Source organism: Buteo buteo, chromosome 3, assembly GCF_964188355.1.
Source record: "Buteo buteo chromosome 3, bButBut1.hap1.1, whole genome shotgun sequence".
In the NCBI taxonomy this organism is placed as follows: Eukaryota; Metazoa; Chordata; class Aves; order Accipitriformes; family Accipitridae; genus Buteo; species Buteo buteo.
In genome coordinates, this window is record NC_134173.1 from 6,449,538 (window position 1) to 6,474,161 (window position 24,624).

The window sequence follows — 24,624 nt, forward strand, 5'->3', positions numbered from 1 at the left end:
AGCAAAAGAACCGCACAACATCTGTCAAATATCCTCTATAACACCTTTAAAACACCATACTTCTCCACAAAGATGTAATTACTCTCTGGAAAATGCACGAGAATAGCAATTTAAAAGGAATGGTTTTAATTGTTTTCACATTTTCACTACGATAGTCTTCAGCCTTAGGATCACATAGTGTTTCCCTCAAAACAAAGTTAAGAATACACATAAACTTAAATTTTCTTTTTGCTTTCCAATTTCACATTCTGAACAGTACAGCCTAATAAAAAAATTAGCCAGACATATTAAATAACCTATCTGGCCTATAAGAAACCACTTTAAATGATTTTTCTCTAGAAGTGAGTCCTTAGGTTTGTACATCAGCATTCACACACTTGGATATCTAACATACACAGTTGGTATACTAGCTGGAATAGCAATCAGGTGATTAAAAGACAAGAAATTTGTTCACAAAAGACTCTTTAAACAGAGTCAGAAATCTATCTACTCAATTTAAATGAGTAAGAAAGTAAAGTCTTAAGCCAAGTGGAAAACTATATTTTGTTACTCCATTTTTAGGCTACATTTTCAGATACAGAAGCCATTTGTCTAAAACATAAGTGGTATTTTAACCTATTTTTACAGAGTGTGTTAACATATAAAGTTGGAATACAAATTTTACTTCAGAATTACGTACAATATTATGTATTCTGATACTGCTCAGAATACATTGGGGTTTTTTTACTTACCTCAATTTCCACAGAATTGTGAAACTGACACAAAGTAAGCCATAGAATTTCTAACCTGAAAGGGAAAAGAAAAAAAAAAAAAGGAAAAGGATAAGCGAAAAATTTTACATGTAGTGAAACAGTAGTACATTATGCTCCGAAGTCTTCAAGTAACATTCCTACTTGTAGGTATGATCATATTCAGATAAAAAATTAACAGAAAAGGTCTTTGTGAGTAATTCTATACCTTACATTCTGTAAGGTGGAACAAAAGCAATTTACACTGAAGTTGCATCTTAAAAGATACCCAAAAGCAGGGAGACAAGCAGTAATATGATATACAGGTACTAATACATACAGTAAGATATGATGTACACATAGTGTGGAAAGAATGTCTGTTTCAAGAAAATGCTGTATTCAGCATAGAGGTGGCAAGATTAATTATAATCACTGCGATTTTATTAACAACTTGGTTTGGAATCAAAGTTCATTATACTTCAGAAGTCTGTAATAGTACATGTGTTTTAGTAGCCTAAGACACAAGATACTGGAATAAACTTGACCTTAGAAAGCAAGAAGATTCAAATCCAGGAAAGGATTTAGTAAACCTCAATTAGGGAGCAGAGTCAGTAGCCACATTTTATACAGTATCTAGGTAGTTACAGCAATCAATCACTGTGAGGTGAAGGCTGGTCAAAATCCTCTTAGGCAGATAAAGTGCAGTTCCTAGAAGCAACACCCTGCTCATTTTGCTATACACTCATTCAGGGCTGCAACACAGTTTTTTTCCCTTCTTTCCTACTGAACTTTGAACACATTAAAGCAAAGAAAAGGAGCAAGAACAACAGGGGAACTTGTGATTTGAAGTTCATGTCACTGACAGGAAATATGAAAGTCTGGTTTCTAGGTCCTTGTAATTTATTAGAGTTTTTTAATGCTCTTGGACAAGTAAACTTTTCTCTCTGTCAACTCTCTGTAATCCTCAAAGATTAAACCTTAAATTATAAATATCAACATAAAAACCTGATAGAACCTGTATCTAAGCCTGATGTAGAAAAAATTTAAGTTGTATGCTATAGTCAATCTTTATTTTCAAGGTAGAATCTGTTGATCTGCTCTGAATACTGTCAAAATAGTAAAAACATTACTGTAAGTAACTTCTGTAAGTGGAAATGCATAGTTTCCATGTGGCAAGTTTTCAATCCATTTTATAGGCTACAACAACTTTGAACAAACAGAATACTCTTGGATACATCAGCATTTCCAGATTAAGTTTTGGCTAACACTATGACAGAAGAGAGACATTTGCTGAGAAAGTGAAGACTGTATCAGTCTTAACAGTATTTTCTGCTAAGACATCAGAAATACATTTTAGGTCACTCGGGAGAATTAATCCTAATTAAGTAAGGCTGTAATTTAAACTGACCCAGTGAATTTGCATAACATCACGTGCTGCCTCAGATTCTGATTCAGCTTTAATTTAATTTCACTTTATTAAGCGGTGGTCAGCATTTCCAAGTAAGGGTTTCGTACACATTGAAGTGATCTGAGGCAACACACCTACAAGTTCCTTCCCTCTTCTTCCTCCTATGTGTTCTTGACTCCTCAGGTAGGAGACTAAGCTGGAAGTAAGCTACTCACCTTTCTCCCCTCTGGCTGAGTTAATTTGCTAGATGAACTACAGTGCAAATGCAAGGGAAGAGGTAGGAACTCACAAGGAGAGAAAAGAAATCCCTGCATACAGTAAATGCTGCAGTACCTACTTACTTTAGACACTATCATGGATTCATCCACTTCCAACATGATGATTTCACTAAAAGCTGAACCTTTGAAAGTGATCAATGATTTCCTCAAGTCTCCAGATCTAGACATGTCCTTAATTAGACCTGGTTCCCAGTCCATTTGAAGGTGCAAAATTAATTCACAAAACTCTAAATTACTTGAATCTTGGCTAATCCCAATGGTTTCCTTGTTACTACTAAAATACAGCATCTCAGGTGGGACATTCAAAACAATAGTTCCCAAGAAGGGTAATGGCAAGCCATTAACCATAGAAACCAATTCCCTGTTACGTAGGGTTCAAAATTTATTGTTTTGATCTTCATTGAAACACTTTAGAACTAGTCCAACCCCAACATGAAAATAATGCTAAAAAAATACTTTTCTTTTTAAACAAGCCAGAACTGCTTCATTTAGTATTTTACATAAATTTACTAAGGAACCTCTAGAAAAACATTTCGGGTTTAAAAAAAAAACAAAAACCAAACCTCAAAGTTGCATTCAGGCAAGATAATGGAAACAGTATCTCCAAATTCCGAGTTGACTGTTTCCATGGGACTAGACCAATTTCAAACAATAGCCATACAGATTTTATACAGAAACACACCAAATCAATGCACTTGGCTTAAAAAAAAAAAAGTTTGAAATAAAAACCTAAAATCCATTCTGCAAACCACCAAAATCATAGCAGCAGAATTACACTGTTTATACCTGAATTCCTCTGAGTATTATCATAACTAAGTAATAATAGATAAAAGACAAATTAATCCCAGAGAATAAGCCAATAACCAGCAATTACTACTTGACTATATATGCCTATAAGACTAATGAAGGAAAGCAATCATGGTATAAGCAATTAAACATAAACCACTTACGCTCCTGGCCCTTGCCACGTCCATGTGATTGTATCCTAAGAAAAGAAGCACGACAGTTGCAATTAATTACTGTACTTTAAACTTTTGTTACATTATAGTTAGTATAACTGATGACATACAACTAAAAGGTTTTCACAGAACTTCAGTGCCTTCTTTGCAAAAGTTCTTAGCCCCAACAGGAACCAGCCTACCTTTTAGGTAGCTAGGAAATGCCCAGTAACCCAGCTCTTAAACACAGAATATCTATATTCATAAAATGGTTAAAGATCCAGGGATTCTTCAAATGCTGTTAGCCTTGGAAAAGAAAGTTCTTTACTGCGAGCTGAAGTTCTTTGATATGCATAGTCCATGTATATTTTCCTAACACATCCTGCTCGACAGGCTGTCCCCCTACACTTTACACAGACCTCCCAGCAACAGATATGAACACCCTATAACACTTAAGTGTTTGGGACCTGCGGAGATCACTGAAAAGAAGTCTGCTTAACTGACGTGAAGCAGTAGGACAAGTAAGACCTTAAGTCAGACCTCAAAACAGTATTTTTCCAGTTGTCTGTACTCACAGACAGCATACAGCCACCTGCCTGATCCAAGAATCAAAAGGCACATAAGACACCTAAACCCACAAATTTACTCTCAGGCAAGACCAGCAGCACTTTTAGATGGCTGCAATGAGCAGTGTGTAAAACACTAAGAGAGGACAAATAGCAGTGAAAAAAGTGAACGAGATCCAACCAGCAAAAAAAGAATGGAGACCTGGAAAGAAGTAAATAACTGGTGACAAGGAGGAATATGACAGTAAAGGTCATCACATTTTTAACTGTAAGACTAAGAAACACCATAGGAAAAAAATGCAATACTTGGAGATGAAATTTAAGCATAGAAGTAAGAATCCAAAAACCTGAAAATGAGTTCCAAGCTACTGTTCTTAACAACTGGGAAAAAAATGTACAAGTCATTAATGGAAAGACAAGAGGACTTGGTGAATTCAGGTTTCTAAAAGACCAGATCAGAAAGATATGTCTATCAACCTACTGAAAGTGTTCCAAGTTCAGTTCTATGCTACCATCCAAACCTTTTTAGAGAGTTTAGGTGATCACATGTGCCATGATCTCGAAAAATCAAGTCAAACTCATGTTTTAATTACCATTTAGAGCAAAAGGCTGTCACAAGTTAAAATGAGAGCAAGCAACACATCCATAAAAGGTGAAAAATGTGACTAATATGATAGATCAACAGCTTGGGGTAAGGTCAATTTATCATGAAGGGCTACTAAAAATTTAAATCCTGACTTTCAACAATTATTTTAAATCAAACAAAATATGATAAAGAATGATTCTATCTCTACCAATCAACATACATGCATGAAAATAGACTTTTCTACGTAATGATCTTGTAGAACTTTAATGTCTGTAGTTTTACTGTTAAACTGGTTTTGGCAATTGTGATGTCTCTGATAATACTCCAAGTAAACATGTTATGGGGTTTGTTTTTTCCACAAGGAACTTTCATTTATAAACCCTGACCATTGCAATGTAGATAGCTGATAATTTCTCTAATCAAAAACTACCGTACAAAACAACAACACAGCACTACACATATCCAACTCAGCTCTCTAAATTACAACAGTGCAGAAAGAGACAAAGAAAAGCAAGCTCTATAAAGGTACCTTGCCTGGGCAATGGATCACTGCACAGCAAATAGGTATTTTCAGAATCCAGCCATTGTGCTGGCTAGCTGGCATGACAAACTCAAATAAGCCACGTATCTATCAACAATCCTGCAAGAAATTCCTAATACGAATGTCACAGCAGACATGCATGCTTTTTCTCATCAAGAACATCAGGATGCAGCAGGGATGACGACTAAGTGCCATGTAGAGGAAAACAGGATTCTGGTCTGCAAGAGGCAGACCTATTTTGCAGGAGACTCCTGCCAGCATATCCAATATTTTAATGATAAAAACCAGCAAGCAGAAGAGAGGAAGTGGTATTTTCTATACCTAGTTTAGATACCTTTTATATTTTATCACAGCTACCAGCTTATGCTTATGGACAGCATTCACTTTGATAGCATTCTGAGTACACTTTGAAACTTTTGTATCTAGATAATGAATCCTTTGAATTGTGTGGAAGTATATCTTCTATATAATTTGTATTTGACACAAGAAGATACTGAGAATCATGCCAAGCTTCAAACAGCAGATAGGCTGTGTTTCTACATGCTCAGTCAACCCTGACACAACAAAGCTGCACAAGAGATGCTGCCAAACCTCTTATCAAATAGCACAGTTACTTGTGGAAGACACTGGGACATAAAAATATATTTAAAATGGCTCTGTGATATTTAAACAGGTATATAGCGTTTCATAATCACCAGCACTCTGACAGAAGGAAATGCTTTACACTAAAATTCTTCGTGTGTACAAGTGAATTGCAAAAAGGATTGCTGCAGAACCTATGGATGGAGACAGAGCATTTATTTTAATTAAAATGTAGGTTATAGCTGTCAAGCATCCAATAGGCAAAATACTACCAAACTAGATAAACAGAAGCAAATTTTGAATTTCAGGTCTAAACAACACTTTAAAACCTTACAATTTCTTTCTGCTCATGCATCAAGGGGAGCAACATACTAACATACTACTCCTAAAGAAACATTGATACAGGACTAGAGGCATCATCTACTGCAAACAATCCCAAGCCCAAAGAGGAAAGGTATTCAGAGGGCAACCCTGACTAGAAAGAGTTCTTCATGGCAAACAGAACTAGATTTATTTGCTAGAAAAGAACTGAATTTATCATCATCACTTTTGCCACTTTTCAGTCCACTGCCAAACAGTAGTACTTTACCTAGTTCTTGAATAGAGTACAAAGAAAGAAACATGTAAGAGTGCACATACCTACTACGCTCACCCCAGGCTCTGATCTCAAAAAGCCTCCCAGAACAGTCAGCTGCACTCAAGTCCAAGACTGTTTGCATCTGTACTGTGGAACTCAAGAGCTCTGAAGGTAGATCAGAGCAGGCAGTTCAAGCTAAAAGCAGTGGGGTGACTGCACACAATGCATATCTGGAATTCACAGGCTAAGCGAAGATCTTAAGAAATTACTTTCTAAACCTAAAATTATAATATCCAGCAGTCAAACAAGACAACAAACAGAAAGCCAGAGACAATTAAAGTTTGCTAGAAATGCTGCCTTAGTGTATGAAAAACAACGTTTTCTCCCAACTCTTGCTTGCTACCTAACTCTTAACTGCATCCTAACCAAAATAAATCTCACCTTCATGTATCACATCATACTCCTCCTCCTTCCTCTCCTCATTCTAACTTTGCTGCAACTCTTCTGCAGCCCCCAAGATAATCTAAAAATCAAGTAGTAATAGCAATTATCATCCCCCCATTAATGCTTTGTGGAAGTAGACCTTAGGAGGTTACATGACTCAGTAAGGCACTAAACACTGTTTTACAGGAATTAAAAGTAGTAGGAAAAAGTAAAGTTTCATACACAGATTCAGGCAAAGTCCAATGGATATCTATATAAATATTTACAGTTTCTTTTACAACATTTTGCAGTAATATAAAAAAATTACGAAAATTTTCATTAAAATTTACATTTATTTACTTCACTGTAAAAAGCTTACAATTTCCGTTAATAGAGTATTAGGGACATTTAATATTAGTTTACAAACATTGCATATTATGTACTACAGGCAATAAGGACATTTCAGGATGAAGATGAATTTTTTAACATTTGCAAATTAATGTTTGATAGCTTTATATTGTTATAAGCAAGCTTTATATTAACCAAAAGTAACAAGGTATATTAAGTATGACATAAGGCATGTGCATATTTGCAATTTAAACTGGTAGTGCAATAAAGGTTTAAACATATTTTTAGAAAAGAATCTTTCTCCCTGAAAATAAAACAATTATGTAATGAAAAGTTCCAGGCAACCTGCTACAATGCACTTAATACTATGAGAGCGTAACAGACTGCTATACTTGTCACAGCATCCGCAAAGATAATTTTGGGGTTTGTTACTGCAAACTAGTTGACTGCCATCACACCTTGTCTCAGTCAAGAGCAAATGGTGGTCTATGTGTATTAACTTTGCTTAGGTTCTTTTCTTTTTTAATCAAGCAATCAACCTGCAAACTGACAGAAAGAACAATGGATGGAAACACTTTAAAACATAAGCACTTGGGTACCAAGAAGAAATTAACTCCTTAGATCAAGGGGTTGTTAAAGGGTTAGTCAAAGAGAGACTACATGAGATCTTCTGATGTGACATGCATCAGCAAAGAGGCAAGGTAGTCCTTATTTTACTTCTGACACTCGTCCCACACTACCCTAAATAACTTCTATTTTAGAAGGAGACAGACTGGACCTGAAAATAGCCTAACTGCTCAAAAAGAAACTTCAAGTATAAAAGCTAGCCAAGTTCACTAGGAAGCATCTCCTATTTAACTGAGGAATGTAGACAGACAGGATTCTGGCTGCAGTACGACCGGAAAGTATCTACATCAGGTAAAATTAATAATAATAATATAAAAAAAACCCCACCACCTCTTCTGTGCTTTCCTGTAGGCTTGGTCTGGAAGTAGATCAAGTAAGCTTTATCTTCATTTTTCCCCTATATCTTTACAAGCATTTGTAACGATTGTTTAATTTAGATATTGTAAATAAACACTATAATTTGCACATATAATTTACATGAATCTGATTTATATTGAAGGACTACTCCAAATTAGCTAGTGTCTAGCATTCCTTAGCCAAGTGCATAGTGAATGTAAACCAAGACACTGAGACACCTTATAAAGGTGACGAGGTCCCCCAAACATTATTCTATTATCATTTATCTAGTTGCATTAATTTGTGACTAACAACCCCACAGGCAGGAGGTGCAGAAGCATCTTCCAGCAATAAATTATACTAAAAAAACCTCTCCAGCACACACTGTAGGAACAGGGAGCACATGGGAACACGGATCCTAGGCAGAAATTGACATTTGTCTTGTCATTTGTACAGTACTTCCTGTAACAACCTCAGTAACTTTCAGAGCACTGTTTTAAAAGAGTAACCTAATAAAAGCAGAAACATTTAAACTATCTCAGTTAAGACTATTTATATTGCTAGAGGCTTAAGCAACACATACTTAGCCAATAAGCATTTACTAATGCTTGCCAAACTTCTAAATCTAATTATCTAACCTAAAAGATTACAGAAGTGCCAATGTATTTAGAGGAAAATGCCCCATACCTACTGCAAGCTGAACTTACCAGTTTGTTTGGATAACGTAAAACCACTGGCTGTACAGGAACTCCAGGAATAAACGCTCCTAGAAGGCACATACAACAAATCATTACTTCAGAGTGCATTTTGGTGCAGAAGAAATTTATTGCAGTAAAGAAAAAAATTATACAATTACTGTGCTGATATGCATATGAATTAATTGATAGAGGAAAAATAAGATCCAAAAGTAGCCTCAAAAGTAATATAAAGAGCAAGCACTGAAGAATGACAATGTATAACCATCTTTTCAGAAGATAAATAATCACGAATGCTTGCTTGCATTCTCTAAATTATCCTCTACCACTTACACAAATTGTTATGTACACAAGTCAAAGCCCAGTACCAAATTCAGCTTGATAAGTGATTAAAAAAATATGAGTATGTGCAAGATATTTAAGTCAATATATTCTCTGTGGTCAACAGTATGTTTTGGTGAAGAACCTAAGCTTTCTTATGCAAAAGCAGTTTCCTATTTTTAGCTGAGCAACACCGATTTATAGGAAATTTATCATCTCTGAAGTAACAGAATTAACTTGACTTTTTTCTTCCACCTTAATTCCCCTCAGAAGGGCTTATTTATTTATTCTGTAGCTATGGAAAAATCTAATAGAAACTATTGAACTAAAGCTGTTGCATGGAAGTATCACTTAATTTCATATGAGAATTATAGTTCTGGTAAATAAGTAGCACAAGATGCATAAATGTCATTTGCTAATCATTTTCTTGGTTTCTAGCACAAAGATTGGGTAAGCATGATAACTATCTTGCTCAAGATTTCTCTAAACATCTTTTTCTCGTGAAAACAATAAAGACAGTCTTCACTCAAACTATGTTTTTTATAGCAATTTACTAAGTTCTGCCTACTATTTCAATTAAAATTAAGAACTGACCAATGGAAGTATACTGTATTCTTAGCATTACATTTACTTTACAGAATACTTGCATAGTTGTAAAAGAAGTAATAGTTAATGGAGTTTGCACATCTTTAAATGAAGGTCGTCTGAATGGGGTCCTGCAAAGACTTGGTTCTTGGCCCAGTGGTACTTTCTGTTCAGTCTCCAAAACCAAGACCCTAAGCAACTTTTGAAAGAATCCAAAGATGACAAAAATCTGAGTGGTAGATGACAAGACCACCATTTAAACAAAACTAGACTAGCCCTGTATGACTAGCTTGCACAAACACAAAACCAAAAAACTGTGTAGTAAGAGCAAGGAGTGTAGACCACTTGAGTAGAATGGGGAAAGGCACCCTGAAAGCAGTTACTTGAATAGACACTTAAGTAATTTGATATAAGCGAGCAATTTTGAGGCAAAGGATTTCTGGGAGGCTGGATGGATACAGAAGCAGGTTCCAGTAGGAAAAGTGAGACAGTCAAGAGGCAGACAGCAGCAGGTACTAGACCAGGAGAGGAAGATAGAGTGGGGATTTGAGGCAGAAAGTATATGGTGCCTAGAATGTCTATGGCAGAGGGACAGCAGGAAATCAGGGGTTTAATGAAGGATTCAGGCTGGTTTTCAAGCATGGCCATGATTCAGGTGGAGAGAGAGGGAAAGGAAGAGTAAAGAGCAAAAGAAGTGGATATTCTCCTAACCACCGCTCATTCATCTAAAAAGGTAAAGAGCTGAGAGGGGAGGAAGAAAAGCTTTTTGAATGTTTGTTCAGGAGACAATACTGAGACTCCTTCAGCCAAATGAATCAGTGCAAGGAATTACAATGCTGATTCATTGCATGATATTCTAAAGCGATATGCAAGTTGTACGCAATACAAAATATAAGACACACAGTAACACCAGAACACAATGAGCTAGGCAGAAACCTAGAAAGAGTCAAAAAACACATTCACAACTGCCTCACTCACTGCAGCTTCCTCATTCACCATCTCCCTACCTACATCATAAAGGCAAGTTTACATTAAACATTGGTGGTTCACTGCAATATTGGCATTTCTCCTTGTTGTAACTACAGTTTACAGCTGCAACAATGTCCAGTGTTATACCCTTTAATAATTTGATAAGCTAAAAGAGTGATACTAACTGAAAAGAGTTTAGAACGTGGATGTTAAAAAAATATTGTAAAAAATGACAGCCTCTGTAACAGTGCTATACTGGCAAGATTCTCGTGCCATCCTCACCAGAATGCAACTCAACAGAAGAGTTGGAGAGGAATCAGCCACGTACAACACAGCAAAAAAGGCTGCAGTAGCCTGAAATAGATACACACTGATACACTATAAAACTTAAGGTATCTAAATGCTGCATGACAGACCCCTAACAGGAAATGGAGGGGGCAAGGGGAAAAAAAAAAAAAAAAAAAAAAAGACAGACAACCACAAACAAAAACAGTAAGAAACATTACTCCTCCAGCTCACATGCATCTCACAAGCCAAGAAAAAAAACACATCTGAATTATCTAAACCATTTTGCTCAACAGTGGAACTACAATCCTTTTGTAGCATCAGAAAATTTCTATTCCAATTCCATGCTACTGCAATTTTTAACTCAACTTCTGCAACACCAAGCAAATTACAATGCAAGTGGTATTTCAGAAAACGAAGATACAAGAACATTCTGTAGAGAACAGAGAAATGAGCATCATACCTACCAGGCTTGAATGTAATTAGACAGGATCGGTTTGTGCAAGTGCCCTCTGGGAATATCATTATCTAGTAATAAAAAAAAAAAATTACTTTTAAGAACTATTTCAGTGTGGATTTATTTATAAACACATCTTTTCAAAGCTAACATTAACTGATTACAGTAAAAAAGTTTTCAGGGAAAAACAGTTCAGAGTAATAAAAAATAGTGCTCAATAAAGAAGTAAAGTTCTGTCTTAAAAATATTTGTCTTTATCTGTGAATTTGCCTCTTTCTTGGCCTCTGATAATCACTTTATTCGATTTGAACATTGACAGCAATCAGAAACAGTTGTGAGTACAAGAGAATTTTCACAAAAGGTTTTGGTGCTGGTAAAAATATCATATTCTGTTTTGCACCAAAACAAAATTCCTGCTCCCAAGCTACCTGCCTAAAGGCTAAGAAAAGGAAGACTGTTATTTTTTTTTTGCATTTATTACTTGGCATGTGCACAGATGTCAGAATGACAGAGGCTGAAAATATCTAAACAGAATTCTAACAAGGCAAAAAATACTCAAGTTGAACCGAATTCAGAGGAAGAGGTTAGATTGTAAAAAAAAAAAAGTTTCAGACAGCAAAAAGCCAAAACCTGCTAGATATTCTCTAAATCACTTCAGCTCTGCAACTCAGTTTCTTAATCTGTAAGTAAGAATATTTACTTTTTGAAGTGCTTTGAAATCTGTTGATGAAAGTCATGATGTGAAAGCTATGTATCACCTTTCTGTCACATTGTTTATAACTGTTTATAATGTTTCTGTAGTCCAGTACCTGGATGTAACCACTGTTGTAGTAACAATGCCACAAAAGACATACCATATCTTAATCAAAAATATTCACAAGAAGAATGCTTCAAATTTTCAAAATAATCACATGCTTTCAAGAAAATGACACCTTTGGTAGTCATCCCTTTCCTCCCACTACTCTCTTCCAAGGCACATTATAAATAGTCACATTTCAGGTGCAGAAAAAAAACCCCTAAGCCACTTTTTAGCAATGTTTTCATCATGTGGTCCAATAGAGGCGTACTCCAGTTATTGGAACATCTGAGTTGCTTGGGCTGTCTTGGTCAGTATCGCATCTCCAACAGTGACAGCATGCCAAAATCTTGAGAAGGGCAGGAACACACAATAATTCCCCAGGGATTCTGCTGAGCACCTAATTTATTTCCTTCTTAGAGGACTTTCTAAATCTGCTGTGGTCTGTCCATTTGGTATCACTTAATAGAGCTATCTTCCCATGTACTTACCCAGTCTCCTGTTGATACACACTGCAATGAAAAGCTAGCATTTTGTACAGATAAGATAATCTTACATTCTATCTTCTAGAAAGGCAGGGGGGAATCCCACCCTCCACAAACCATCTAAAGAATTCCACAAGGAAAAAAAGTAAACTGCATATCGGAAGCCTGGAAATGCCAAATACCATCTGTCACACAGTAGTAGTATACAGTACCTGTGGCCATTTACCATCAGACTGAGCACGCCTCTTAATCTCTTCAACAGTTTTCCTGCGAGAATCCTGGTCTGATCGAGATACAAATACTGGCCGGATGTATTTGATTAGAGCTGAAGACGAGGGAAAACAAAAAGAAGCAAACCAGCCTTTATTTCCCCTTTGTTTGAAAAAGATTCCCCCCCTAGTCCTCTGGACAAAAATTCTGGTACAAGTACATGACTACTTTACTATATTACACTGCAAACTTAAATACTCAGCTGAATTATTGCAGTTTCATTGAAATATTTTCATGAATTCCTGTGAGGAAAGCCATTTTCATAATTTTGGTACTTGTTCAATTTTTAATAGACCAGTACACATACAGATAATTTAAAACATGATCGTATGTGTCATGCATAGTTTTTTGCAACAAAGCAGCTGTGGCTGACTATAGGCCATTTCCTCCCCCCACAAAAATCACAAAATCTATAGCCACCCCCAACCCAGCAAAGTAGCAGGAATCTCCCTGTGCAAGTGCTTCCAAAAGACATTCTGTGGGTCAAACTGCCACTGTCTTTACAGGTTTTGTCTTCTATGACAGCTCAGCTTCACTGAAGGTACACCATCAAAGATATTCCATACATGGATGATGTTATTTTTTCTGGGGAATCAGCATCATCAAAAGAAAAAGCATGCTTATTTTCTAAGCTGTCACCTGTTTGCTTATTTCTCATACTAGATGAATCAGATCTCAGGTATCTTCTTCCTGGCTCAGTGGAAGCCAGGAAGCCTTACACATAGCCAGACACAAAATGAGCATGAGTAAGTATCTGAAATCAATCCACAATATCCCCTCCATGCATGTCTGTCAAAAGAACACCAAGGCCCACTTACAAAATAATAAGTAGCATATACAACTCTTTCGCAGTGTCAAAAAGCACTACAAAAGAAGCATCTTCAAATATACTACTTCATGTTTTTATTTAAGCAGGTTGTCTTCAAATACCTTTTTATCATTTTTGTACCTTGCAATCTTATTTGAAGGGTCAAGAGTCACTAAATCATTAGCTATTCTATTTGCCTAAAATACAAATATAAATCACAGTTTTCACATTTCTAACCACTGTGAGACAAGTTCACCAACACTAGTTGTATAATCTTCTTTTGTCAAGGATAGACTTGCTGCATTAATGGATCAGCCAGTGCTTAAAGTGTGAAGAAAAAAAAACAGTGAAGGAATTACAGTCCTGTACTCAGCAAAAGCTACTGGTTCTGGTGTTACCCCACTGGCAGTTTTGCCAGCAACTCACCAAAATCCTTCTATGGTTCTGTGAAACTAATCTGTCACACCTCACAGCAAGTTCCCAAATATTCAGCCAGCCTCTGAAATACTGCTTTTGTTCCACAAGTTGTGGAAGCTTAGGACACAGTGTATCAGAGAAAAGTTACCATACTCTTGCACTTTTTCCTACATGCCTGCTATTAGACAGTATCCACAGAACAGTGCTTGCTAGGGGAGCAAAGATCATCCTGGGCCAGCTGGGGTTACTGCTGTGGGAAGGTTAAAAAAACAAACAAAAAAATCCCCAAACAAACCACAAAACAACAATACATAAAAACAAACAAACAAATAAAAAACAGAACAAGCAATAAAATTGCAAAGGAAACCATACTTGGTTTCATAACTCTGTTTTGTTTCTCAGTGATGCTAGTCCTGAGTTCCCCCCTACTGCTGCAAATTGCTATTCTGTAGCAAAAACATCATTATCAAGTAAAAGAAAGCAAAAAAGACTTAAATATCCTCAGCCTTCATCCCGAAGCTTCTTTTACATTAGGCCCAAATGATGGAATTCAGGTTACTTCAGGCCAAGGAATGAACAAGGTAATTCCAGAGCTCCGAGGCTCTTATCTGGGGATATGCTGCAAGCAGGGTCATCCTTGCAACACATGAAATTAAGCAAGCAGATAGATTTTACTTAGGGCAGTCTGATAGAAACATCACACTATAGACAAGCTACCAATTTTGAATCTCTAACCACCAATGTAATCTCTATCTGAAAACTGGACAGGCAAGCAGTGTTAGCCTGGCTTACTGTTACAACCTTCCCAAAAGCAAGCTACTGCAATGTTACCAACCTCCAAAATAACACACTGCAAGTTGTCTCACAAATGGATGACACCACAAACAGCAACACACTCATGTGCAAAGAAAAACAATTATGGTATGCTGAAAAAGAAAAGACAACTAAAAGCTTGCTTTCCTATGGATTTGTCCTGCCTGTTGAATTATATGACACAAAACAGGCTGCAAGATAAGGTTCATTTCTTTTCTCATGGTTCAGACACTATTCTCATGCAGCTTGCAGAACTTAATTATCTTTTAAACCATCAGCTTGCTTTCAAATATGTGTGAAGCCATCACTATTTCAACCCACCACATCAAGTCTTAGCCTAATAGACAGGATGATCACATTAAGTCTTAATTCCTTAGGGGTCAGACTAAAAAGCTGACAGAATTCTTGTTTTAACATTAAACAGCAATTTAAGATCCTGTAGGACTCCAACTACCAGGCCATTAGTGGCTAATTCCAACAATTTAAGTGAAGTTGAAACTCTCCATCATCAGTAAGAAGCTGAAAGTACATACCAAGGGAAGGCTAGCTCTGTACTTGCCTTTCCTCATATACTCTTTTCATAACCACTTTTAAAAACAGAGCACAAGGCTACACAGACCTTTACTCCCACCACATATTTTCACATTCAGTAAACAGACAGGCATCTGAAAATTCAAAGGCTGTACCAAGTCGATCTGTGCAAAAAACGGGCAGGAGCAGGGCCAAAGGTCTGTAAAGAGAAGCTGAGAAACATACCAAATAGGTGGACAAGATGAGACTGCGGTCAGAAGTCAAGTCAAAACATAGTGAAGCCTGGAGACGGTACTGTAAGGTAGTATGAGGCAAGGAATAGGCAGGACTAGAGCAAAGTCAGGGCAGGAGCAAAAAGCAGGATGCATGAAAATGCTTCAGACAGCTGGCATACTGAACAACTTAAGGAAACAAGCAGAACTGTGCAATATGCTTAATAAACACAACATCTTAACCTTCTCTGCTCATCAATTTAACTGTTCAAGATCAATTGTAACCAGGTAGTGAAGACCACAGCTCAAGTATTCAGAGATGCTAAAAGATGTGCTTGTCCATCTTCTCTCACTCCATTAAAACCACCCTTAAATTATAAATCCTAGTGGGTGATGGCAGACAATCCCTCGATTCACAAAATTGACCTGGCCAGTATCATTATTCCAGCTTCTTCTCTAGCAGTGTCAGTCCTACTTGATGTAGTCACTCTTATACCCAATTTCAGGTCATTACAAGTGGTCCTGAAGACAGGTGACACATGCTGTGCTCCATCTTCTTATGCAGGTGTCTGCAATTTAAACAGTACTGCTAGTAATTCATCAAGACCTCTACCTTGCAGGGCAGCCAGAATGCCACAGATATGCTAACCAGTGGAAAGTTGCTTTAGCACGAAACAGCCTTTTTTAAGAGAGACTGCAAAAATTCAGTATTGCTTTAATTAATTGCAGGGTGGCAGCTCCAGCTGATTTCAGGACCATAACTCCCATGCAATCATTTCAAGCACCAGCTGACACACAAGCAAAAAAACCACATGCAATCGGTGTCAACGAACTTCTCAGGATAACAGGAAAAAAGAAGGTATTTCACCTCTCTATTTCTGGGCAAATGTGGGTGAAGAAACCTTGTTTCAAATCAAGACATGAAGTGCTACTTAACATGGAATAGAAAAAACTATTGTAACAAACTGTTTAAATTATGCTTGACAGTTACAACCATACAGTAGATAAAGCTACACTGACAGCATCACCATTGGTCTACAAGGTGCCAGAGAACACATGGAATGGCAATGCGGCACTAAATACTGTTCTTCTAACATGTATCCATACACACATTTTTGAGTGGGCAGTTAAATTTTCACCACTGTAGAAACAGCATCAGTGACAGATCTGCTGCTAAAGTAGAGAATGCTGAACCTGAGGCTTTCACTTGGCCTCCCCCCCCGAACACCACAAAATCCCATCACATATGTTCCTCTGATACACTGAGATGACAGCCTATAGAGCCAGTACAACTGGCTCTGTTTGCATTTAACATGGAGGTAGGCTGTGTAATACAGGCAGCCTTGCAAGTGGGATATCTATTTACAGTATTTACACCTTCATTTTTCCTACTATGGGGAAAAAAAATACAGGTTATTTTTCTAATAGCAGTTGCCCTCTTGTGCATTCTGCATTTAGGGCTTACAAAACCATGAAGGTTAAAGGTTGAAAAGCGCTACCTTGGGCTTAGTTTTTAAGAGTTGCCTTACTGAAAGAAACATACTCACAAAGTTCTGAACTCACACCTTTTCTAATGAAGTAATATCTAACATGAAAAATGCTCTTTTCTGGCGAGAAAAGAAGAAAAGCAATCTGCAAGAGGCTCAGAGGTCTTCTTAGGGTTATGGGAAAAAAACTGCTAAGGTTCCAGAATAAAATGGCTTCCTGTGTATATGGACACAGAGACCTTACAAATGGAAAAAAACCTCAAACCCCCACACAAATACACAAAGTTGTATCAATGCACAAAACTGAAGTCAACCAAAATTAGGATCTTTTCCACTTGGAGTTATATTGTTCTTACAGAAATAGTGTTACTGTAGTCACGGTGCTCTACATGAGATTTGTAAAGTTACTGGTAGTATCTTATTAGAACAACAATCATACACAGAAATACATACTTTTAAAACCCAAGCCTGAACCAACCACTAAAGCTAAATATGTGTCAAGAACAACTTCTGAGTTTGACAATGTTTAGCAGATGGACCACCTGAAAGAAAGATACCAAGTATTCCTAATATAGATGCAGTGTTAATGGGAAAGTTCTCTGTATTTCCAAAGAGAAAGGCAGGAAACATGCGGTCTGTAGGACAAGGAGAGGTCAGTAGTGGGAGGTAAATAATCAGTATTCTCTTTAGCTTTAACAGAAGTAAATTCTGTGGTATTTAGGTTGGTCTTTAAAAATGTAATCTCTTTCCTTTACGGACTTCTTGAGGGACAAAAACCCTTTTCATATCACAAAGATTGCTGTTTGCTCTCACACCTGCAATACCTGTACGAGGGCATGGCTCTATGTTTTAGCTTTCTGCTGCCAGTTCAAAAAGTATTTTATGAAGGCTGTTGTGTTGGTTTGCAGGCTTCCTATATACTGTAGTTTGTAACTTCCATAAATGATATTAACTAGGATGCTTAAAAAACAGTGATGGTGGTTTAGGCACTCCAGCAGCAGTTTAAATGACAAGTAATTGTTACTGAACTTATGGTGAAAAAAAAAAAATAATTCAATGAGTCCAGGATTCCAACCCAAACAATAAGGGCATACCTATAATACACAGATGACAGTGCAATTATTTTAAGTCTCTCCAAGAGAGCTCCTGTAAGGACTGAAATATTGCAGGACCATCTGGATGCCCACAGCCTGAAGGAAACATTGAATTTTGAAACCAAAGTTTTTAAAAGGAGAGGATGAAATGCATAAGCTTGGCAGTAACTCCAAGATGCTCCTCAGAATTACAGAGCTCATTTGTGTACTCAAGGCATTCTACAATGCCAACATAGCATGGGATGCTGGCATTCAAGCTGGTGACCTTAACGGTGTTTAAGCTGCTGATTTACAGCATATAAAGAAATCTGTGACACCTTCACCTTACAGCGGGTTTTTCCAAAAGGAGTTTAAGGACTGTTTTGATGAATCTCAGAAGTATTTAAATGCAAGATCCTCACTGAAGAACTATGGGTCTACCACAGTTCTCCTTCTTGTGTGCTCTGGAAGGTATGGGGCGGGGGGGAGCAGGAAGCAATTGGGGTGGAGGAGTGGAGGATTAGGTTGCATAACAGAGCTGATGAGTAAGTAATTTGGTATCTTTTAAATTCCAAGATGAAAACATACCCAGCTACCACAGCATAAGTATTTCCCGCTGAATTACTTGTCTTTTAGTTATGATGCTCAAGAAAGGCCTATAAAGCACTGCCAAAAGATGAGCTTGAACCAAAAATCGTAAGTTTACTAGATGTGGAAAAGAAGTCCACAATAGAATTGATAGTTTTTACAGCACGGTATGATTCTCATTCTATAGCTCTTCTGTATTTTGCCAAGTACAAATGACCTCCTTCCCCTTTATAAACTTAAGCTAACATATCCCCCCCATTTGTATCACAGGTACCAACTTCCTTTCTTTTTTAGAGGCTGAGCTTACAGATGTCGAGAAGTTGCTTAAAGTTTAAATTAGCTTATCACCTTAAACTTAGTTTTTAAAAGTTCAGACCACAGAAGATGTTTGAATCAGTTGTCCAACAAAATCCTCACCAAATCATACTTACTGACAAATCCCTTTCCCTTTTTATTGAAGTATTTCTGCCATAGCACTGACCACTTCAGCAATGAAAAATAACTTTTAACCAGGTTGCTTTACCAGTGAAAAATAAGGCAGTGAAGTGTGACTATCCAGAATTTATGCAAAGAGCTTGTCCTGACTTGAAGTAGGGTCCAGTAGACAAAACAGGGAAGTTTAAGGACCTGTGCTGATGAATGAATTTGTCTAACTTGTTCAGTCAATGTAAGGTGCAACAGATTCCTAGATGTCATCTTCCCTGGGCTGCACACTTTAAAGTGGTCCAGAGAACTTCACATCTGCAAACTAACCAAAACTCTGAAAGCTACTGTGCAGAAATATATGTCCTTCCTCAGCATCATGGTGATGTCCTCCGTCTGTTCTAGCATTCTCTACTTACCAGATACTGATTTTTTTTTTTTTTTTTTTTTTTTTTTATGATAGTTGAAGGCTTGTTTATATTGGGCAAGCAGTTCCTCCCCAGAGTTTGTTAACCTAGTGTGTGTGCCAAGTGGGTAATTTTTTTCACTACTGACCACTAACTGAAGAGGTCATAACTCTTCTGTCAGAGCAAAAGAACATTTATTAATTTGGTTTTTCTTTTCTTTGTTTTCTTAAAAAAAAGGAAGTTGCCTGAAAGAGTCACAAGACTTGAGTCTGCTTCTGAAATTGGACTTTTTTGTCCAGGAGAGCTGCCTTCAAGTCAGAAAGCAATGAAACACTCATATATACACACACACACACACGTGGAATACTTCCAAACCCTTAAAGAACAGGCTTTTAATCATCTGGACTTAGAAGTGCATCAAAAGCTTAATATTCCATGACTGGCAAACTAAGGGTACAATAATACAGACAGCTGCTCCAGAAACCTATTAAATACCTTTGGAACCAATCTTGGTAACCAGTTAGCAGTCAGATCTTTTTGTGCCTGCTAAAGCACCTGATCCCTCTGGTACACAACATCAAAAATCCAGCTATTTATAACATATTTGGATACTCTGGATGAAGATCTATTCTTCACCCAAAGTCCTTATCTTTGGAAATTATCTTGGAATTTCCTCTGCTGTTTCATTTTTTACATGCTGAAGTCTGCTCACAGAGTTAAATGAATGTACTTTATTCAAAACTTCCCAGAGATCCTGAATGACTATTAACAAGACTCTTAGTTAAGAGATAGCAAGGTTAGGATTATCAACGGCTGGCTCCAAAACTTCACTGGAGATTGTACAGGTTTGCAAGATTTACAAAACTGAAGAACATAAAAATTAAATATAAATTCTAGATGAATATTCTGTCTAGAGTGTTGACAATTCAACACGCAATCCAAGAAAAACATGACCACCTTTTCACAGATAGCATAAGAGAAATACCAGTGATCCAATAACATGAAATATGTTTTTGTGTATGTAGAGGAGTGTAAATAAAATTGGAATTAAAATACTAGATCAAAGGAGGAGAGGATAGTCACTACCTGCTTCACAGGTAGTGTGCTTCACAGCACATCTGCTTCAGAGAAAACCTCTTTCAAGCAGTAAAAGGAAAAAAAAAAATCACAACTTCACTCCACTGGAAAGTTTTCACTACATTTTAAGCCCAACTAATCATTACAGTGATTACTTACCTCTCTGTTAAGGTCCATTTACTTTAATAACACAAACTGCTGTAATTAATGTTGCTCATATATAAGTATTCCTCCATAAACAAAAAAGGTTTTTGAACTCTGAATCCCAGTTACAAACTTTGCCATGCCTCGTTTCCATGGCATTTTTCTGAACACTTCACAAGGGCCTACGTCATTTTTGTGGCTGCATGACATAAAGCAAATACAGGTATACAGGACAAAATACTCATTTACTTGACTGCACTGTACATTCCAGTAATATTCCATCAAATCACTATATGTAGTTTTCTGGGTTTTCCATTTTTCTGTAACTGGTTTTGCTCACACATGAACAAAATCAAGTGAATGATTTTTAAAATTTATCATACTAAGTCTAGACTTTCATTTGAATCCTTTAAAAGTTACCTTAAAATTAAATTAGGTATATAGGAAATAGTTTGAGCTACTTGATACGCATTATTTGTGGTACATTCAGTGTAACTATAACCTCCATATCCCTACAGATTCTCCTCTGGCTTTCCCACTAGTCCCCACTGAATCTATTATGTGGGATAGTTAAGCAGCTATTAGGGCATTCTGTCAAGTGCCATTCTGCTGTTTCATCACATTTCAGTAACACAACATGGCCTGGAGTTACCTCATCTAGTTTGGGTCCTCCAAACAGTCCAGCTGCAAGTAAAGGAGAGCTCCACATGGACTACTTTATTTTGCTGAGCTAGTAATTATCAAACAGTCAATTAAGTCAGCTCAGAAAGAAGATAAATCTGCCGCTGCTTCTATGGCTGGCCTGCTCCTAAAGACCAAGTTGGCCTGGATACACCTATACTGTACAGGAGTGTCAACATACTGTATCACAACAGTGTTTTCTTTCAGTACTGGATAAGAGAGTTCAATTTCTTTTGCTTGTTTGTATACATTTGTTTTTAAAAACACATGCCTATATCCTTTTGTTCAAAGCATCTATTCATTTTTACAGAGAATCTTCACTGCCACAAACTTTTATTAGAATCTGTTAGTCAGGTATTCAATGAAACTGAGATACAGCTAGAGTTCTGGCCTGAGCTTTACCTGATACGGAGACACCTTTATACCAAGAGATTCCCTACATGACGCTTCCACATATAATCACTCACCACCTGTGGGTGTGTCTCAGCTTCTGGTTTTGAATAGGTTCTACTTAAAACCACATTGTCTAATGAAATTTTAGGAGGATGTCATCACCAACAGCCTGATTACACTTAGTTGTCAAAGAAGTCAAAGCTTTTGTTTAGACTTTTAAATTAAAGAGTCCCTACCCAAGGCCAAAGTAAAATCTTTTGTCCTTTTTATACTACCCTTAAAATCTACACAATGAGACACAGGAAGATTCTTTGAACTTTGCTGGTCCCTAGACACAACATGGTGGGTTTCTCCAAAATGCTTCCACACAGACTTTGGTTAGAAATCTACAAGCTTAAAAGCGTACACATTTTTTGGCACAACTGCACCAAAAAAACCCACAAGTGTCTCAAGCCTTTGTGAGAATCCGCATTGATAATTCCAAAGATAGTATTCAAACACTACTGACTTGCACATCTGCATTTCTTATGACTAAATCTGAGTACACAACAATCTGCTCTTGCTTATCTCTCACACCCTGCCTGAAACAAACTTACTGATGCATGAAGGATTAGCAGCACTCCCTCAAGGCAGGGTACCATTCAGAGCAGACAACATTCCTAAAACACATTTCTGGGATGGCACCCCAACTCGCATCAAGAAAGAAGTTTTGGTGGACTTTCTCTATAGCCTCACACATTGCTTCTATAGCCCCGTCCTAACTTGCTTTTCTATTTGTTGGGTCTTAAAATCTCACAATTTCACTGCAAATTTAACCATGAGCTCTGTAGGATTGTTTTGACTTTGTACAATGATTCAACTTCGGAGAAAGGGAACAAAAAAACCCATCATCCATCCCCACTCCCCCCAAAACTTTTTCTATTGGCATTCAAAGTAGACCATTAAAAAAAAAATCCCACCATATATTATAGCAAAACTTTCTTTGTGTTTCAGGCCTTCTCATACACAACCAGTGAACTTCCTAAGTAAACATTGTTAATTGTTCTTGAAAAATTAAGTATCTACCAACTTACTTCCCCAAACAGGAATATCTTTGCTTTCTGCTTTCATCACAATGGAGGCGAAGGTCATAGTTACTGGAATGGCATCAAAGTAGGAAGAATGGGGAGCCACAGTTAATATTGCTGCTTCTGCCGGCAATGCCCGTCTGCCTTTTACATTTATCCAGTGGAATCCACCAGCAAGCCACATCATTCTCATGATTGCTTTCAGCAAAATATCCACTATCCTGCAAAGAGTTGAGAAAACAGTTATGCTGCCACCAAATACCTTAAAATAGCGAAAAGAAAAACAATACACAAAAACTTTCTAAGCATGACAAAAGTATAGATAGCATATGCTGCTTAAACAGAGCAGGAACATTGCATAGACCCTTTGTTTTCTCTTTCTAGGCAGATTTAAGACCACTTTCAAGGTAAGATGCCATTCAATTTCATTTCATGCCTGAAGATGAATGCTTATTAATCACAGTAAGATTGGCATTTATTTTAGCACTAAATTAATTTTGATTCAGACTATGACTGTTGAGTTTCTCCTATACAATGTCTAATAATGCTTTCTAGTAACACCAAAAAAGCTCTAAAACTGAGTCCTGAAAAATGCTATTAGGATATTGCTAGAATGCAACAACCCTGATTCTTGGGTTTGAGTTTATCTAAACAAAGCAGTGTAGAAATGTAGGGCAGAGATTCTCAAACACAGGAATGCCTGTACAACACATCTGGGAGCTTCGGAAATATTTTACTTTCTTCCCTTTTCCCCATCTCCTCCTAAAGTGTCTTGTGGTTGGTTTTCTGGTTGTTTTGTTGGTTTTTTTTAGGGTTTTGTTTGCTTGTTGTTTAAACTGACAGTCATGAACAGAGAAACTTTTACTTTGAACCAACAGAGTGGAAAAACCAAACAACACAAATTGTTATACTCACAGGGATTGGAGGCTGGAGAGCAGGCTGACACTGAAAACTGGATGAAATGGGGGAGGGACAATCTAAAAAGCTTCAAAATAACTGTATGCAAGATTGAAGGCAGTCCATTATTCCTTTAGTTATTATACTGATATCATTCCAAATGAAATGTAAAGTGACACGCCTCTGTGGTTCTCAACCTCCTTCCCTCCTGTGATGCAAAATACAGTCAGCTTCCCTCATGCTAGTGCCAGCTCCTAATTTTAAAGTTCTCTACAGAATAGGTGATACACTCCTCATTTCTTGCTCCTCAAATGGCAGTTTTCATGGATGGGCAAACACTGTTTTACATTCTACCTTAATTAGCATTCCAATATCAAAGCAAGCACAGACTTATTAATAAGCACCAAAGCAGGGGGCAAGCCCTCAGAGAATCAACAGAAGTTTTGTCGATTCATCACAGGCTAGCAAACAATGGGGTGGAGCAGTTTAAAAGAACAATTTAGAATACAAAACCTGGGCACATTCTATACTGTCAATCTTCATAACAAGAAGTTGACACTATGGGAATAATTGAAATTGACGGATGCCACAGTGAAGCTTCACACTACATCCTCAATGAAGATAAGAGGCCAGAAATGATCAGTTTTTCTCCTTGTAATTCTTGGGTCACCTGGTAAATCAAACAGCTGAGGTATTTTTAGTTTCCCATCTGAGGAAAGTGTTTAAGTAATAATTTTTATATTTTTCTTTTGAAGAGAAAAGCAGGTCTGTGGGACAGATACCAGTTATTTCCAATTTTCTCTAT

At 37.1% G+C, this 24,624-nt stretch overlaps 1 protein-coding gene across 5 annotated transcripts in view; it reads right to left on the bottom strand.

Annotated features, from left to right (window-relative positions):
* The window catches only part of LPCAT1 (lysophosphatidylcholine acyltransferase 1), a 64,041-nt gene that overhangs the window by 32,219 nt on the left and 7,198 nt on the right, over positions 1-24,624 (bottom strand). For 4 of the 5 annotated variants that reach the window (XM_075022752.1, XM_075022756.1, XM_075022755.1 and 1 more), the window contains 6 exons: positions 22,929-23,143; positions 12,744-12,856; positions 11,261-11,321; positions 8,646-8,704; positions 3,365-3,399; positions 732-786 (listed from right to left, as the gene is read on the bottom strand). In XM_075022752.1, coding sequence (XP_074878853.1) covers positions 732-786; positions 3,365-3,399; positions 8,646-8,704; positions 11,261-11,321; positions 12,744-12,856; positions 22,929-23,143 — 538 coding nt within the window. Of the gene's footprint in view, positions 1-731; positions 787-3,364; positions 3,400-8,645; positions 8,705-11,260; positions 11,322-12,743; positions 12,857-22,928; positions 23,144-23,837; positions 24,028-24,624 lie in introns of all 5 variants that reach the window. The other variant, XM_075022757.1, reaches the window with a different exon arrangement.